The sequence below is a fragment of the Pteropus vampyrus genome, unplaced genomic scaffold (assembly GCF_000151845.1).
Source record: "Pteropus vampyrus isolate Shadow unplaced genomic scaffold, Pvam_2.0 Scaffold4, whole genome shotgun sequence".
Classification (NCBI taxonomy): domain Eukaryota; kingdom Metazoa; phylum Chordata; class Mammalia; order Chiroptera; family Pteropodidae; genus Pteropus; species Pteropus vampyrus.
The window spans coordinates 22,499,485-22,519,958 of record NW_011888785.1 but is presented as its reverse complement, the minus strand read 5'-3'; the positions used below and the strand labels follow the sequence as shown (position 1 = coordinate 22,519,958).

The 20,474-nt window shown below is 31.1% G+C and overlaps 1 protein-coding gene across 1 annotated transcript in view; it reads right to left on the bottom strand.

Annotated features, from left to right (window-relative positions):
• The window catches only part of SEMA3A (semaphorin 3A), a 196,714-nt gene that overhangs the window by 62,420 nt on the left and 113,820 nt on the right, over window positions 1–20,474 (bottom strand). The window contains exons 5-6 of the mRNA XM_011364399.2: window positions 19,324–19,417; window positions 11,407–11,526 (exon numbers count right to left, since the gene is read on the bottom strand). Of these exons, the coding sequence (XP_011362701.1) occupies window positions 11,407–11,526; window positions 19,324–19,417 (214 nt within the window). The remainder of the gene's footprint in view (window positions 1–11,406; window positions 11,527–19,323; window positions 19,418–20,474) is intronic.

Below are 20,474 nucleotides of genomic sequence, written 5' to 3'. Positions count from 1 at the left end.
CTAAAAGACTGCAGATATATGGACAAAAGATAGCCTCCCTCATAAGTTGTCATATATTTCTATTGTTTTGTAGTGAAAGCCTCACTCAATGGTTCTGATATTGTTAAAGCCCAAAGATCAATTGAATCAAAAACAATGTTTATTTCAGTAAAAGAAACATGGATAGTACTCCCTCCATTACTTTATGAGTTAAACAATAATTTTAAAATATTAAGGCATCTGGGAAATATATGCAAGTTATCTCATAGCTGTGCTAAGACTTCTAAGGTTTTCCATCTGTAGGTATTATCATGAAGGGTGGGGATATATCTTACTCATATTTTTTTTTTTTATAATAGTTTCTGGTACCTAAAGAGTGTTTAATGCATGTAGAAAATGGAAGTTACACAGAGTAATATGTTGGTAGTTAGCAAATGTAGCTACCTATTCACTGTGTTATTGTTAGCAATCTAGGAAGACTTAGCATAGAGCTGCAGGGGAAAGACAAGAGAATAGCATCCTATGTTAGTAATTGGTGACTGATGTTATATTCAGAGAAATAATAACATTGTTGAATGAGATGAGAAGCAATTAGACTCGAATTGAGTAAACTAAAAATACTCATTTAAAAAATAAATTAATTAATTAATAGTAACTAACCCAGACAGTTAAATCTTTGCATAAAATTGATCTTTTCTTAATTTCCAATTAATAATGGAGATAGTTCACCTACATTATATTACAAAATATCAATTGTTTTTACTGACAACTGTATAGTCAGATATAAAATAGAAGTCTGAGTATTCTCAGGAATTAATATGTTTTAATAACATTTGCAATGCTCTAAAACTGAAAAATGCTTAAATATGTACCAAATGTAACTTGCATTACAAACTTCATGGTTAGACCTTTAGATAGAAGACTTTATTGTGTAATTTGGGGATTTTTATTTCAGTTTCTGATTTTATAAATTTCATTATTGTGATAGATGGTAGTTTATTGTGGTTGAATGATGATGACAAAGTCTAATCAGGAAGCTATTTTCTCTCTTTATTTCTATCTTTTATTTTTCTTTGCAGACTCTGTCTTAACAGTGGACAGATTTTTTTTTCCCTCTTTATGATGATCTATTATTTTCTCTTCTTGGAAACCATATAATAGTTCCAAGTAATCAATCGTAATAGCCATGACTTACTCAGCTTCCGCAGTTGCATTAAAGTATATTAAAGGATTTTCTTCATTTTTGCTATTATTATCAGAATATTCTTTAATAACATAATAGTAACATCTTTTACAAAAAACTATGATCTTTCCAGGGACAAACAGTTTGGGAATTAATGAATGGCTTACAGGCAGTATTGATAAACGGAGTTGCAGCACATTTATATAAAATCAAGATGACATAATTAAAACAATAATGAACTTATTGAAGATTTTGCAAAGCTGCATGACATGGCTACCATTTTTTTTGGTGTTGCAACTGCTATATATCTTCCAAATGACTTCCACAATGCTGGACTAGCTAACAGTCTGTCATTGTTTTTCTGCTTCCTGCTGGCATACTTCTAGCTCCAGCCATTCTTTTCAGTTGCCTTCTATAAGTTGCTCTCACACAGGAATTAGAAATAAAAAAGGAAACAAAAGTACTTATAGGTTAAAAAATGTGAAAAATTAGTTCACATTTTAAGATTTGTTATAACACTATTATCCCTGTCTTTTATAATTTTTGTAATTTAGGCACTGATTGGTTCATCTAAGTTAGCTATATTTACTTTGATATCTGTGAAGAATGTGATTTTTCTCCTTTTTTTATTGAAAGAAAATCAACAGAAATAACATAACAGGGAGGGTAGTCAGCAAATAGCACTATCCCACTACATCGATAATTTCTCTTTAATCAAAATATTTAATAGATTACTGAAAGCACATAAAGGTAATTGATCAAAGATATCCTGTACCTTGTTGGTTCATCCTAGGCATATAAGCCCTAATTCCATAATTTGAATTGTTACTATGACTACATTTTCCTTAAATTCATCCGAAAATGAAGATTTTGTGGTAGTCCCTGTATTTTGTTTCCTATCTTCTAAATTCACTTATTTTTGTTTGACTACGAATTGCTTTCTTGTCCAGTGAAATATGAGTATAACTTGTTCATTCATTTCTAAATGTGTTTAGAAAACGCATTTGATAAACACTGATTCTATGGGTGCTAAGCCATTAAGTGGCAGTCATCAGTTTGATATCAGCTTTGACATTATTTAACTTTTAGGATCAGTGAGATTAAAGTTCATTACATTATAAATGGGTCACAAACAATGTGTAAGCCCAAAACAGAACTCTAGGCTGCCTGTAACTTAAATCTTAGTGTATGTGAATTAGAAAAGGCAGTGTGGTTCCCAAATGAAAAGCTAAATCTGCTGTCACCGATTTCCCATACACATACATTCACATTAGGATTTTATAAATGTATAAATGAGATAGGTCTCTATGACACTGAAACCCTAGAATCTTTTAAAACGTGTAATTAAATGAGATGAGGAGATTATTTGAATTTATGTGGATGTAAACAAATTTATAAATATATTGAAAAGACACATTTTTCATGGGTCCCTTATAATGTCAGCCTATGTTAAATCCAAAAATAGTTATCATTTATCAAATCATCAAGTAAAATAATAAAAACTATATTTCTAATAAATAAAAATGTGCATTCATATAAATTTATAAAATTACTAATAATAAATCCTAATTAGCTTTTAAATGTATAGCTTTATTTTTGAATCAATTGATTTAAAAATAATAATAGTACCACATATATAAACAGTGATACTATTTTAACGGTACCATACTGTTTAAAATGTAGAATTTACATGATGATCCAAAAGTGCCATAGGAAATCCACAGATTTCTAAGAGCAGGTTGTGGGGGACAGGGGTGAGAAGTGAAAGGGCTTTGATTTTTCTCTTGTTTACTTTCTTAAATCATATAGCAGCACAAATAACTTGAAAATGTTTCTTTTAAGGGCTTCTAAACACACTTAAATTTTCCTTACTAATTTTATTAGGAAAACATTTTAAAGACCCTTTTCCTGGATAACATTTTGTAATTTATTTTTAGTTGATATATGAAGTTTAGAGCATTTTAATGCCTTTTTGTCATGTGTGAGTAACAGCAATAAGTATGTCACTAAGCTTAGAAAAAATCATTTTTCTTGTTATGGAAGCAAAGGAGTAGTAGATTTATTTTCTTCAAAATGTACAGATATTGTTAGGAAAGAAATCATGTATATATAGACTCAGTCTAAGGAAAAGGCAGAGGTAACTATTACTTCATCTTACCTTGTTGTCTTTAAGCCGCTTTCATTGATTTCTTAGAAATATGTGGCTATTCGGTTAAAGGAGATTGTGCATTCTACTACATTTGTAGTGATTTGACATATGTAGGTATTTTTATTGTTCCCTTCTTTAAAATTCTTACATATTATTATGAACAAGCTAACATCGACTGAATTGTTTGTTTGTTTTTTTGGCTTTGCTTTTGTTTTTGTTTTTGGTAATACTAGTCACTTTTCCAAATGTTTTTTATATGAATTTACTCATGCGTCATTCTCATTACAACTGAACGAGGGAAGAATTATTATTTCTGTTAAAAAAAAAAAAGAGAGATATTGAGCACAGAGAGCTTTTATCAACTGTCTATAGTTGCTCAGCTAGTGTCAAGCAGCTGTGGGACGAGAGAAGACAATGCTGAGGACTAAGGACAAAGAGAGCTGACACTGATTTAAAATTTTTTCCAAGATATTATCTTATTTTTATACTTTTTCATCAATTTTAATCTAAAAATTAATTAAGACCATCCCACATTCTTAACAACCATCCCAGAGTTTATACACGACACCCTCACATAAAAAAAAATTAAAAGCTAGGCTATGGTACAGCAGGATAAATGATTTTCATAGTGTCATTAACATAGTCAATGTCTTCTTAAAAAACGTACTGGAAAAAAAATTAATACAAATTAACCTAATGATTTATTTATTTAAATGATGAATATTGCACTTGTTAGAGCTAAGTTAGCACTTAGAAAAATGCATTTATTTAAATTTAGCCTTGGTTCATCATTTCATTTTTTCATCTGCTGGTTTTGTTAAGCTTAATTTTATTAAAATTTTTATTACTATTTTAATATTAAAGCTAAATATTTTATATATTCTTGATGTACTAAGTGCTTCTGACAAAAATAATGACAATGATCAATTAAATAAAAGAAAACAAAACAGCCTGTGAGCAGATTTTAAAAGCAAACATAAATGGTTCACTGTGTTAACTTGCCTAATGGGCGTTATGTACCATGTATAGAGCTGGTATGCAACCGCAGTTATCACAAGCATTTACCATATTATCAGACAATATTCTAACTACCCTATATAAAGTGTCTCATGAATCTTCAGAAAAAAAAGTATAAGATATTAGTATTAACTCTATTTTACAAATCATAAATGGGTGATGAAAATAGGTAAAGTAAAAGCCGCACAGGTAGTAAGTGGAAGACGTGGAATACAAATTCAGGCACACTGACTCTAGAATTCACCGAAAAGTTTCATGTTTAATATACCTAGAGTATAAGGCAAAGTGGTAGGCCCTGTGATAAATATAAGCATACATCTATATGTTCTGGGGATTCAAAGGTAAGAAAGCTTAAAATCTACTGGGAGAATGGAATGGTTAAATTAAAAAAACAGTAAATTTGAGGACAACCAACCAACAACCAAGATTTGAGTATGTTAGTGTTTAATATTGGAGAAGTCACTTAAGATTCAATGAAAAAGGACTTGACAGGCAGTGAAATCTGGATTCAATTCACTTGAAAATTGAGAGACATATGTGATTTTTTAATGCAAAAGTACTATGGTAGCCATTAGAGCTATATTTAGGAAGACTTCTGTCAGTGGAATCTACAAAAGTACATAAGGCTTATTGTGTTACGTAATCTTATAAAATTAAGCATAAACAATAACTTATTGACTAAAACAAATTTTAATAATCAAAAACTGCATGCAGATTTTTTTTTGTCAGAAGCTTGCATGGTTATCTAATTTGATATTTATAAAAATAAATAGTAGAATATATATTTTCAGAATTAATTTTATTGGGCATCTGAAGATTATAGCTCATAAAATAGGTAAACACATAAACAAATATTTTATCAATATCGAAAGGCATATCTTATCATCTTTTTTCATTTAGATATTACCATATTACTTTTTAAGACATTATAATAAAAACTTCCAGTCCGAAAGCTTCTGCAATCTACCACTATGAAAGTATTTGTGTCAAGCCTACATTTAATAATATTGTAAAATCATTCCTTCCACTCAGGTGATCAGAACATAGTAAGTGGATTTGAGTTATTTTGTTTGTTTTGTGGGGTTTTTTTTCGCCAAAACTGTCCATGCCATTAAAATTCAATGGCATTGCTTGCCATCATTCAGTTTTATCTGGCTAAAATCCTTTAATTCCCCAGCCCCTGCTGTTGGGGAGCTCAAGGCTCATCACACTTAACCTCTGCCGAGGCTTCTCAGAAAAGAATTTGTTTCAGTCCATTCAGAATTTCAATAGTTGAGCAAGCCACACGCAACTGCACACTGGTCTTTTACCCTGAGCACACTAATCTGATTGTTTTTCCACTCTACAAACTCTGGGTCAACAATCAAGCTGCCGCCAGAAACTAATTAATTTGCAAACAGGCTTCTGTTTTCACAGAGGGAAATCTTTTGAGAGCCATGTCAGAGAGGCCAGTCACACCATGGTTACACGCATTGTCATGGCATCCACTTCTCTGGGTAAATCTCTTGCTTGATGTCACTGCACACATGAACCCAGATTACCCAGTCAGCAGTAAATCCCTATTGAGGCCCACTGAGCTCTGCATGTAGTGAATCTAGAAGAGGAAATTGGTATAGACAGGCTCTGTATTCATTAAACTGATGGTGAGACTAGAGAGAAGAATGTTGAGAACTAAGAAGAAAAAGAGAGCTGGCATTAATTTAAAAAATTTTCCAAGATACTGTCTCATTTTTATACATTTTCATCAATTTTAATCTAAAAAGTGGGATTCCCTTAAGTAAGTGTAGTAATATCTTTAAATGTTATTTTTCTACTCTCACCATTCAACTATAAATTTTAAAACAAGTTGTCAGAATTTGTGACTAAGATGCCATACTTGAGAGTTGAACATTTTTTAGCCCATCATTAAAAAAAAAATGTTAACACATCCTATTTTATTCATGTACATTTTCTCAGAGGCCTGAAAAAAATAAAATCACCTTCCAGACATTGCCACTGAGTTAACTTCCATTCCAGTTTTATTCATTTCTCCTCATTAGTGCCGTGTAATTTCAAACAAAACCAGTTAAAAGTAATTATGTGCCTTAGACAAAATGTGACACAGAAAGTAGGTCCTCTAAAAAGGAGATCAAGTAAAAGTATATTTTAGTAACTTTTTGCTCTTTTAAAAATAAAAAAAAGCACATTTAGTGAATTTATTAAATTTATCATCATTTAAAGAGTAAAATAATTTCACGGCAGATATTTTTAAACAGATTATACTTGGGAGTATGCATTCTTTATCTGGAAGAAAATTTTTCTGGCTAATAGATTCATAAGAAAAAACAGATTGCTACGAGGTTGTGTTTAGGTATAGTTACAATTATATTTAAACTATTACATACCATGTTTCGGCACAATTTTGTAAAAATAACCAAAAATATTAGCATTTTTATTTGTGACTTTATACTGATACCTCAGAATTGTTAAAAAAGTGTAATTCATAAATGTAATTCAATAGTTAAAAAAGATTGCATCCTTGTGTTGTCTTTCATAGGCTATGAAAACCAAGAGCACATTTGTGGTTGATGTTGTTGTTTTAACTCCTATAATACTCATTTTCTCACATGCCATAAAAGAAGGCTTCCAGAGGGCTTTTTTCTCCAACGTCAGCAAAATATATTATTAACTTACTTAAGCCAGAGAAATATTTCAGAATGGCATCACTGGGAAGTCTGACAGTATGCAAACCTAGATCATTTGTTTCACTTAGAATAAATCCTAATTGAATATGCTAAAACAGTTTATGTGTTTAAAGATAATAAAATTAACAGCACCTCAAAAGAATTGTACAAGTGATTTGAGATTAGGTATCTGGTACCATGTAATATTAATTTGTGCTCTCATAATTTATTTGCAGTCACATTTATTGGTTCTATTTACATAAAAATATATCTTGTGGAGAAATTTGAATCTTTAGAGAACATGAAATATCCTGGTGCATGACCACAGAGGAAGCTATGCTCATTCCAATAAGGGCAGGCCATCCTAGTATAAGTGTTACAAGTGAGAGGAAGTGGAATGATGACTTGCATACCATTTCAATTACAGAAAAAAGCAAGTGGGTTGGTCTATCCACAGGCACGATCCTTTTAGGAAATCCGCTAAAAGAAAACAGGTCTTCCTGAAACGAGTGGGAAGGTCTCACACTCTGGGCACTGTAATTAGGTCTGTTTGTGTTCACTGGCCCTGGCTCTTTCAAGGATCCATGTGGTTTCACATATTAAACTCTACTGTTACTGCCCTTTCACCCTGACTCAAATATAATTACTCACAGAATGAACCTGACAAAGCTCCCTGAGCATGCTCCACCCAACGAAAGTGGAATAAAAGATACAGAAAAGTTCACATTTATTAAGTGCTTACCACATGCCAGTCACTTACTTAGTATTTTTATACATTATGTGGTCATTTTTTCACAACTATGAGAGGTGGTAGTAGTATGATCCCATTAAAAGTAAGCTCCAAAGTAAGGTGAAACTTTGTCTCATTCTAAAGACTATGGTCTTCCCTCCATATCATATAGCATCCTAGTGTTAGTCCGAGACATGAACAATACTGAAAATAGTGTCCATCAAATAGAAAAGTAAATGTGAGTTAGCCATCCATCTGCTCTAAGGAATGGCTAATGCGTACAAGAACTAGGTAGTAGTATTTACATAATACATGTTAAGAAATCATTACTATAACAACACCATAAATTTATTTGTTTCTTTGTTATGAATACATAAAGAACATTTTTACCTAACTTTCACATTGTTAGTGAGCTGAAACTGGAATTGAAGTTCAAAACAATATGATATTGAGAGAATTTATGGAGCAGATGGAAAAATGTAGTGCACTTGGGTACATCATGGCAAACACATACCAGTACATTTTCTGAAATCAAAAGTTGTTATAACATCTCTCAATCTTAAACTATAGGTAGTGTCAATGATAATTTTTAAAAAACTTTTTAAAAATAGTTTTTTGTTTCTTAATCTAAAAGTGTTATTCATTCCAAATATTTCCTGTTAAAATGAAACTGAATTTATCGATACTATTACAAAAATTTTAAACTTTATCGATACTATTACAAAAATAATCTTAGCAAGTAAGTCTGAAAATAGAGACATTCCATTAAAAAAATCATATTTGAAGATCCAGTCCTAAACAACTGTTTTTTAAAATATTTTGTTTAGAAGGAACAAAAATTGAAAGTCATTAAAATAGGCCAATCTATTCTAAAATAAATGATTTGAATTAACTTGAGAAAAGTAAAGTAAGTCCTGTGCCCAAATTAATTTTAATAGCCCTGAAAACCTTTCATAAAGTACGTTGCAAGGTCGTTTATTACTTCTGGCTGCAAAAAATGACTGTGTAGTCTATGTTCATGCCTCAAAACTCACTTATTTTATGCATGGATGTGTAATTAGAAACATTGTGTTTCTAATTTTATTATGGAATGGTATTTAATTTTGTGAGGCTTGTGATTCACACAGTCCCTTGGTTCTATCTCAAAGGTTTCCACAGTCTCCATTTTGCAGCAGTTCTGGTTTCTGCACCCTGTCAAATGTAACCTTTGTGCTAATTTGGTAAAATCAGTTCTCACATTTAGTGCTGAGAGACTGATAACTGAATTCTCAAATGAACTACACGTTTGAAGAGATGAAGTACAGAACTGTGGACAATGACTGTTTTCCCACAGTGTAAATTCTTCAGACTAAGCTGTCAACAAGTGAGTGTGTAATACAAAAGCAGTTCTAACTTGACGACTTTTTTCCTCCAAGGCCATAAAAATGAAATGGATACTATACTCTCTTTTATGTTATTCCATCTTCTAATGAGATTTTCTTTCTCATGGACAGTGAAAGCTTGTATGCCATTTAGAGTTAGTAGACCAAAGTCTCCTTCTTGTTGAATAAAAACAAACATTTTCCTTCCTACATAAATTTTTCAGTTTGAGGATAGACCGGAGAGAAACATTAGATATTCCAAAATCACCTTCTGGGATTTTGGAGTTTAATTCTTTTATAGTTTTACACAGATAGCCTTATCATGGTCTCAGCATTTTTTATCTTCCTTGGTGAGGCCTCTAATTTCTTAGATGATTACCCAGCTACCACTGCACCTCCTCTATCCCCAAGGATGGGCATTTGACTGTATGTCCAATTTCCTTTGATTACCACAGTGTTTGCACTCAATCATGAATGATCTTAGGCACAATCTGCATTAAAGAGAAAAACAATGGATGAGCAATGTCGAACTTATCAGAAACTTGAGAGAGCAAGACATAAAGGGAGCTAAGAGAAGTGACTCTTAAAAGGAAAAGGCTAGTGAACAGTGACAAATACTGGAAGAGAGATTCTCTATATAGAGATTGATAAAAAGCTATGGAAAGTCATTAGTGACCTTTGGAGAAACAATTTCATGGCATCAAAGTCATGTTGAAAGTAGATAAAGATAGTGAGAATGTTGAAAAAACGAGTTTCTAACCAGGCTATTAACTTAAACATACAAGGTCTTCATGACTTTTCATGATTAAAGGAAGTGTTTGAATAGGATAGATGAGCAAGTTTTCAGGGCAGTGGAAGATACTAGTGTTGAAGAAGAGATAAAAAACTATTGAAGAAGAGCAAGGTAAGTGTAAATAGGGAAAATTTATGAAAGATCATCCATGCAATTAGGAATAAAGGCAGAGGGATGAAATGTCGAAGGGAAGAGGCACAACTTTTTCGCTAATATATGAAAAATAATAGATGATCAAAAATGATGTTGCAGGAGAGAAGAGATGCTGATTGAGATAAATCGAGGTATGTTTTATGTTTTAAAAAGTCACTTTAAAGTATGGGATATATCAGAACAAAGATTGTCACAGATAACTCATAGTCTCCTAAAGTTTCAGTGAGCTTTAGAGACAAAATTGTGATTTTTCTCTAATAAATCAATGAAGTACAAAAGTGATGAAATGAATTTTGGGGTTCCCCAGAAGAAAGAGCAGAAAAAACAAGTGTGGTAGAAGTTCGAACAATGAAATAATCAAGCATCTTGCTGAAAACATAAATGGACTATAAACCATGAGTTTCATCTTTATTAATGAGGACTGTGAAACCAGACAAAAGTTCATAGATTGAGAGTTTAGAGACTAGACAGGTATATATCATAAGATCGAAGTCAGATGTAAATAGAGATAATTTTTTAATAATAAGAATTAACCATGATAATATTGTGGAAACCATTATAAAAACCTTTGATGAATGTGTCAGTAATAATCAAAACAAAAATCATCTCTAGGTAGAAGACTATATAAGGATTATTTAATTCAAAATATGAATGAAAATTGTATTTATTTATTTTAGGTATACAAATTTTGTATATTTTCTCCTATGCTAAAATTATGTGTATACTAAATAGAGAAAGAGAAAAAGATAAAAGTAGCTACTGATCAAGTAGTAAAGCCAGTGACTGAAGTTAGGGAAACTAAGTTCTTGTTCCAAATCTTCTATTACCAGGTTAGTTGTAATTTTAGATATTAGCTTTAATTTCCACACTTATAAAATGGGAGACAGAATTTTAGAAAGATTAGAGGAGAATCAAATTAAATGGCACAAAAGTCCTTTGAAGTTCTGAAAATACTTTAAATGTGATGTCATTAGCAAAATAACTTATACGATGCTCTCAGGGCAATATGAATGGTGTGGAGTTAAAACACATACTACATCATGAGAGTTGCTGTGGTGTTCCTGTAAGACAAGATCGGTAAGTCATCTTATCTTCTTCCATTGCCTCCCTTCCGTATAGCTCCAGACCAAATCTATTTCTTTCCAGAGTTAACTACTGAGAAACTTCTATTTTGGCACAAAGCAAATATTTTCCAGAATTCTTAATCTTTCTTTTCTGTTTTGCTCAACTTTCTCACACCCACAGTCATGAAGTCACCACCAGGAGCTTAACTGCATACTAAATCTTGTCATATTGTTTGTACTGCACAAGGAAAGTTCTCCGTTACTTACCGCAGTTACATGTGTTATGTGACTATGTTCTTACACGTACCACCTACCATTGAGCCACCTGGAATCATGCTGCTCTGTCCTAATTGGGTGGTGGTGCCCAAGAGTTCGGAAGATAGCAAAGTCTCGCCCCATAAAATCAGCTGCTGTTCCAGAGTATAATTCTCCATCTGTGTCGTGACAAAATAAAACCACATACACATACTTTAACTCAATTAAGGCAAGAAAAACAAAAAAAATAAAATATAAGTTTCATGTTAAGACCATGCTAAAAAGAAAACAGAAATGCTCTCTGCAAAGCTACTTACTTTTTATTCCTGTCATTTCAAAGATTGTTTTTTGAAAATGAACATTCACCGATTAAATATATGACTACTTACTTAGTACTAATTTTGAAAAATTAAGTAAAATATAATTTAGTAAAATTAAAACATGAAATTTTATTCTTTTCCATTATAACTAGAGACAAACTTTTAAAGTTCAAATGCAAACTAAATCACGTAGTTTGTTTTTATGTCTGTAAAGGTACTATGATTCTAATAACCTTGTTTATTAGGATAAGGAATCACTGTAAAATCTTGCTTATAGTTCTCATTTTACAGAAATTAAAATTTTAAGCTATTCCTTTTTAGTGAGATCTTATATCTTGCTATAATTTAGAAAAGACTAATATTTTCCTTCCCAATTTTTTTTCTTGTTTTATATTTTAATATATCAAGCGGGAGAAATGTTCTAACTTGGTATAGGCTATCACACAGTTTAAAAGCAAGTCTACCACATAGCCTCAGATATAACAGAAGTGTGTTTGGAGAGGAGAAAATTTTCAGAAACATAGGTCATAATCATCAGTGTTGTCTTGACATTTTCAAATTATCTCATTTATTTCTGTCAACATCTGCATGATGTAAATATCCCTATTTTATAGTTCAAGAAACTCAGGGTTGCTCAGCTAATTACTAGACAAGTCAAAGTAAAAGTTCAAACTCAGGCCTGTTTAATTCCAAGCCTCTTCTACTAAACCATACCACCTTTCAATAAACTGAAGTTTGTAAACATTATATTTTCTTTCCTTTAAACAGAAAGTGCCTCATACTATTTCATCCAGAAAATACTTTGTTGCCTGCCTACTTACAGAGAATTATCAGAAAAATAAATTGACAAAAAAAATTATAAAATTTTCTCCAAATAATCTATCATGTCAGTAAAACAATATTATCTTGTTGATCATTTGAATATGTTAATGTTTTTGAATTCATTGATTTGAAAAAAATATTCAGAAAATAAAGTGGACACAGATAAATTATAATCTAAATATTTATATAACGCTTTTTCCATTTCCAATGGACTTTCATGTTTACTAGATAAATGGAAAACTTTCTGTGACCATTCAGTTATAAATGTCTTGGTGTAAGTCTTATTAATCTAATTGCTTATGTGATATTCTTTGTTCACATCCTCAATTCTCACTTGTAGATAAGGGTATCACAATGTAAAGTAAACATTTTCAGTGGTCCAACCCAAATCAATTCCTTTGGTAGAACCTGTGGTGTTTGAATGCACCAAACTAAGGTTTGAAAAATCTCATAGCAGAGAATAGCTACACAGAGAGAAGCATTGAACAGCTCCAAATTATGACTTTAAATAGAAATAGAAAGACATCTTATCTTAGAGAATGAATTTCAAAAAATAATCATTTATTTTGAATTGTTGTGAATCAAGACAAATAAAAAAATGATGATTAGACAATATTAGGTACAAATCACCAGTTAAATAAATAGAACCCAAATTGTCATAGTATATTCTTTGGGATTTGAAAGCATCGTATGTTCTCTTCACTTAATTAAACATCAAGTTCAAATCTGACTTGTTCTTACCATAATATGTTGCAATAATATTTTATATGACCACAAGGTAAAGAAATAACCTTTTTCTAAAAGCACCAAAATGCTATTAATAAGCTAACTATATGTTTTGAAGTACTTTGAAATATTTAAGTGCCTATCATTGCCTTAATTTTAATCTATAGCCAATCACTAAAACTTATTTATTCCTCCATAGGTGGTTTGTGTCCTCCCTGATGTACTGTTTTATTAAGGTTGGTATTTTATCTTTTTACAAATAATTGATATATAGATATGATAATTTTTAAAACTTTGGTAATTTGTTTGTCCTGATCTGTGTGAATAAGAAGTCATTAGTTAAAAATGTTGTGAATGCAACCTAAAACGTTCATATAGATCTCAAACATTTTTCATAGGGTAATATCTGTCACGAAATGCTTTGTGTACTCTTTACCTTGAAAATCAAAAATATTAAATTATTAGTTGAACCTTATTGCCTTCTCAACCACATGTTAGGTGACAAAAACCAGGAAAGGTGAAAATAGAACCATCAAAAGGTGAAAATGAACAATATCATATCGGAATGCAGTCAGACAGATCATGCCCAAAAGAAGGTGCAATTAGAAATGTGGAGTAAAGACTGTTAGGAATTAATCATTCTTTTTTTTTTTTTTTCATTTAGCTTGCCTTAGTGTGAGTAAAACTGTAATTATGGTTGTTATTACATGTAAACTCTATTCAGGAGAGGTTGAAATAACAAAATTAACATCAACATAAGAAACTGTTACTCAGATATAGATAGATATTTGTTTCTCTTATTCATTTAGGTAAGAATTTTATAACTTACACTTATTTTTTTATTATCCACTCACATTTGAGGAAGGCAAAAATCAATACAAATGAAGATAAAGGAAGCAAGACTGGTTTGTATCTTTTTTTTGACAATAGGTCATTCAGAGAAAGTAGAAGAGCTATTTAATAAAAGGGCTATTAACTCAATTTATTACTAAAAACATAATTAAATTAAACAATTGACTTGTAAAACAAAGAGAGGTTGCAGTTTAGACATCAGCTGCCTGCAGTTATAGGAAATTACCTCTCATTTCAATATTATTTTTGGCAAGAATCAGACTGATTTCTGTGAGCTGGAGGGCACCAGATAATTCAGTAGTACATTCTCATACTGTCAGTGCTCAATATCAATAATTATTCCTTTACAACAGGCATTCGATCAGATTTTCTGCTGAGATTTCTATAGAATTCTTATCAAGGATGACTGCTCCAGAAAATGAATGACATATTGTAGTTTTGACTAAAAATTATAGGTAGTAGAATAAACTACTCTTGCATTCTTATTAAGTAGAAATATAATATAAACTTAGAGTATATTTCATTTAATATACTTGTGCATTTTCACCATGTTTTAAAGCCTTAGTACATTCTGTGGCTATCTGAACTGATCTAATCATATCTGAGTATAAGAAATTTACTATACCTCAGTTGGCTTATTTTTGGAGAACAAATATCTGTAATAAAAAAGCCTTTGCTAAGCTTCTTTTGTAGTTTCTAGGTCAATTATGAAGTTACCAAATTGTATGTCGATTCTTGGGCATAATGATAATTGATCAGTTTTCTGATCATAAATGTGTCTTCTTGAAATGTTATCTTATAATGACTGAAATGGCATTATAGTTAAGATATATACTTTTGGGTATTTCATATATAATGAACTACTAGTGAAAGAAAATATGACACTTGTTTAATTTTATTAAATTGGTGATAGAATAATATACTTAAGGAATTGTTTTATTATCAAAAAGTGGTTGTGGATACTCTGTCCAACAAGGTTTTTAAGTTTCTCTACAAAAGAAAACATATAGGCAGTTTGATATCTCAAAAACAATACATTAGACTAAGATATATTAGTGCTGACAGATGTAACTAACCTTTTAGAAATTTTCCAATAAGAAACTTACTATTTGAGTACACTGTCATTCTTTCTTAACTGTAAGCTTTTTAAACTGTCTCTAAGAAAAGCATTCTTTACTGAGATAAAAAGTTTAGTGAATTGCATTTCCACCATGCAGAGTTATCTGAGAAGCATGTGTTAAAAACAAAAGTTCATATGTACTCTGGACTTTCTGTTCACAACTCAAAATGAAGTAAAAATGTGGCTTCGATCAGTTAATGTATTAGATTACAATTCCTAAGTAGGGTGTGGTGAGGAGAAACAGAAGGTAAAAAAACATTTCCTGATGAAATTGAAGCATTACTAACACAGGTGTAAAGTGTGACATGGATGTGAGCAAAAATCAAACAAACCTAAAGACCAAGCTATTATGTTGTTAACACCTTAAGTAAATTCCACTCACAAAGTAGCACAGTAATTAGAAACAGAGAGAGAAAAAATCCCCCCTCCTCACTTTTCTCTCTCTCTCTCTCTCTCTCTCTCACCGAGGCACCCAGACACACAGACACATACACTGATGAAATCCATTTCCTGAAAGTGAAAGGGTATGGGAATAATTTTACATTTTTACATTTATTGAGCACCTTTCTCTATAACAATAAATATGACATGTTGGCTTAATTACTTATGTTGTCCTTTAAAAAACTAATATTTTTGAGTAGTTAATATGTGCACATAGTACAAAATTAAAAATATAAAATTTATGGGGTACCAAATCTGTCTCCCAGATTCCCAAAGGCAACCACTGTTACCAGTTGTTTGTTTATTTGTTTGTTCATTTCTACTTCCACATATATTTGAGAAATATGTAAGAACTCAAATATAATATGCTATAACACTATCTTATCTTATTCTCAGAACAGACTAGGAGAATTAGCAAGGCCAAAGAAATTGAAGTTCACAGAGGTTCAAATATTTTTTCAAATACAGTTAATTAATTTAGGGAGGACCTCATTTGCTCAAATATAAAATGCGAGTATATTCTAGTGTCAAATTAATGTTCTTTCCCCAGGCAAGGCAGAATTCTAGCTTGGGAAAATAAACCTTAGCCAAAAGACCCAGACACCTGAAATAGATCTCAGTAATATCTCTTAGTGATAGAATATTTCTAAATTATTGGCACTGAAATGCCCTGAGATTTCAATGGGGAAATAAAACGGCTTTCAAGTTGACTATTCTGCTAATATCATGAAAGTGTGAGATGATACGTAAGTATGGAAAATATAGTTTTATTCTTATCTTGTGTTCGCACATGGCATTTATTCTCAGCAGGAGAGCAACTACTATTTTTAATAAAGACCTTTTAAACAAAGTCATGAAAATGATTACAGATCAGTGAAATAAGAAATATTTTAAAAAATAAATACTGAAGCAATTTCATATTGACAAAATGATTTTTATTAAAAAGGATTTGAAAAATTAACTTTACTAACATTATTTGAAAAACTTAAAACATATTTGGGGACTTAATTCAGTTGCTATGCATTGCTCAGGAGAGAATTCTTATTTTCTATGGTCATCAGCTTAAAAATCCACAGCATTTTGGAAAGAGGTTATACTAAACCTTGATAAAATTTGTAAACTAAATTTTTGAAGCTGTCATCTGGTTTTAAAGTTTACTACTGGTTGAAACTGCTTAATAGAGGGTATAAAAAGTATCTGCTGTCAGGATCCATGTAGCCAGTTTATAGATGGCTTATGTCAAACATGAAATTTTATTTCTTAGTATTGAGGAAGAAAGCAGCCCAGAACCACCTTGAAAATTTCTCTTATGTGCTGAAATGAGGAGAATATATTAAAATCTTTTGGGTGGATAGGTTCTCCCAATAATAATTTTCTAATATATAATATACAACCTGTGTACTTCAGAGACAGTTGTTACCCTTGTATGTAAAAGTTAGGGAAGTGCTATCGAAAATATTTATGTTGAAAAATAAAGAAACTCCACTAAATTAGTAAGCATTCTTTTTAAAGCAACACAAGAGGAAAATGCCAAGAAAAATCCAACAAGGGGAGTTAAATGTACTGTGAGAAAAAGAATTTATAGTATGGTTATAAAAGAAACAAATAACCTTAACAAGTGAAGTCATGGCTCTTGAATTAAAACAGTGTTGCAGATATTCTGAGGGATTTGACCTGTTCATTTTTCTGTATCTTGCTATTTGGTTGATTCAGAAATTAATTTATATTGGCTTGAATGATCTTCCTTGTCAATAAATACTAAATATCTCTGAAAGTCACTCAATTATTTTATAATATTAGATAGATAAGGTCTGCACTTCCATTTAAAAACTGCTTCTCTAAAATGCCTACTGTTCTTTTTTAGCCATACAGCCTCTCCTTGACTCATACTTCCCTCATTTTCATTTCCTTTTCACAAATCTATACAGCTTTTTTCAAAGAATTTCTAATATAAAACCCAAACTGTGGAGTTACATGTTCTTTGTGGACTTTGTGTGGTTGCATACCAAATGAACTATGTAATACTAACTTGTCATCATCCTTTCTCAATGGAATATTAAAATAAATAATCAAGCAAATCCCTACTGAGAAACATACCACAAATTAAAGCTGCTTTCGGCACAGTTTTACATACTGCTTTTTGAAGAATATCTATCCTTTTTCAGCATGCAATTTAAATAAGTATAGGCTGCAAGTTTGAACAAGATTAGATTCCTCTCCTTTGTTTAAGACAACTTTCAAATTTCTGTATGCACTTAAGGAAGTCATCCACATGTAATCACTAGGCCATCTGTGAACAGGAAAATTATAAGTGTGCTCAATTTGCTGCATTCCTTCAGGTCTTAAACTTTTGTTAAAATGCTCCATAAATGGATCAAATGGACTGAAATTGTCTGTTTGAAAAGCAATAGAGAAGATAATTCATGCTGTAGTGGTTTTATTCTTAATAGGAAAGAAATCAGTGAAACATAGTGATAAAGTAAACCTAGATAATACCGGAAAAAATATATCTACATAGTTAATGCAACAGTCAATGTGATTGAAGTTTCATTTAGCTGAGTAAAAAAAAAAAAAAAGTGATTTTTAAAAAAGGAAAAGAATAGCAAAACTTTATGAACTTCTAACATCAATTAATAACCTAAAGTTATTTGTTTAAAAATCTAGATTTATTATTCAAAATTCAATTAGAAATTTTACACTTGAAAAGTTTCACCATTATTTTTGTTGTTATAAAATAATTACTTTCTATAGAAAAGGAAACAAAAAGTTACATAATTTCTACATGTTTACATAGAAAAATATATTCAGGAATAGGGTAATAACCCAATATCTTTTGTGTTTTAGATTACTGGTATACTCAAAAGTTAAAAAGAAAAAAGAAAAATTGCTTAATGATGTATAATTTTTTATTTGTGTTTATTTAACTCCAGTCCAGAAGTGGTAAAAAAATATATATATATATATAAAAAAATTATCTTTCAATACAAACTAAAATGTTCTCCTTTTACCTGCTTCTATCTTCTTACTTTTATTCTTTCAAAATATAACTAAGCATTCACTACCCATCTGCAATGCTGAAGTAAAGAGGAACAAAGAAAACTAGAGAGATAGATGGTTAGGGAAAATAGTAGATGTACATAAAATGCTTTTTCTGAGTGAAAAAAAGAGAAAACCTAAAGTTAAAAAAAGATGAATGCAGAAGGCCTTCATCAACTCAAGGTACACAATGGGGTCTCTGCCAATTGTACCACCATTTAAACTGATTATACTGATTAAGTTTTCCAAACATTAAGAGTGTGACAAATCTTGGAACTACAGTTAACAAGACTAAATCTCGCTCTTTCCTTCTGATCTGTCAAAATTCCTCATAAAAACACTTCTTTCATGAAATGAAAACTAAAACCATTTTCTTTCAAAATAAAAATTTTATAGTTCTTGTGGGGATATATAGTGATTGAGCTGGCAATGTCAAAGATACTATTAAACCATTCTGGAAAAAAAAAAAAAAGAATCAGTATAATTCTCAAAGCAGCCTTTAGTTTTTATTCATTTTTAAAATATTTGAAAATATGTTGACTGACATCCTCCTAAAATAGTTTATAATTAATAATGGAAAATCTTGGCATATAAAAAAGAACATGAAATTAAGTTATTATCTATAGAAAATTCAGTTTAATTGATTGTTGACTACGCACCTATTAAAAGAGATGCTGTTAGCAGTTTAGGGTCATATGGACTCTTCCCACGGCCATTTTCAAAATGTGAATCTTCCAGCTTAAAAATGTCATCCTGTAGATAAGAAAAAGAAGGACTGAATTTATTTATAACAAGAAGTATTTTAATAATCCAGTTAATCAGAGAGAAGTTGAGTATGTTTACTGTCAAAGGTATTATTATTTGTGTAAATTTTAGAGATAGCAAAATAACTTAAGTGGATGAAAACCTAGCTATCGCTAGCCAAATATTTACTTAGCTTTGTGATTTTTAGCAGCATGTAGCATGTTGCAAGCAATAGTGAATAAATGAACTCTAAAGACAAGAGATGTCATGATAAGAGTAGAGTGATCACTTTATCATACAGGTATGCCAAGAGCTATCCTAATGGCTCTTGAAGGAAAGAATTTAAAATTTAAATAAAATGACTCTTTTTATTTCATCATAAAGAGAAAACAAAATCAATCCACTATATTAGATGTCTAGAGCAAAATACACTATCTTACTTTTCTATATGTACTTCCTAGAAGGAAATGCTATATAGCCATAGCAATCAATTTCTCTGCACTTGTCATTTCTATAACTTTGCTCCTTACATGCTTCTTGAGCATTTTTAAATTACTCACATTGGAACATGGAAGGTACCTGAAACTCTCCTCATCATTTTATCTAAGTGAGAAATAAAACAATTATATGTTAGGGAAGATGTTCCTGGAAGGTAGTATCTTTAGAAAAACAAGCACACATGCATTTTTATCATAAGGGAGGCTGCTCATTTGAGACTCAGGTACCCAGAAATTGGAGTGAACATTTGACTATATATAGAAATATACACAAGTTCCGAGGTAGAAAGTATGTCAGAAAGCACTGCAACAAAAAACCTTAATAAGGAGGCAATTAGCTCATGCCTGATACCCTGCCCTCAGGATGGGCCTAGCTATTGAAACTTCTATATGGCCATAAAGTAAATTGAAGTTGGGTGGGGGTCGGGGTGAGAGGTGGGGAGGAGTATTTCTGAGCATTCTTTTTAGAACCATATGCTCTAGGGAATTGATTAGGTCAGAATATGTATGCTTTTTCCAGGAGCACATTAACTTGTCCATAGACTGAAATAAAATAGCTTTTTTTGGCA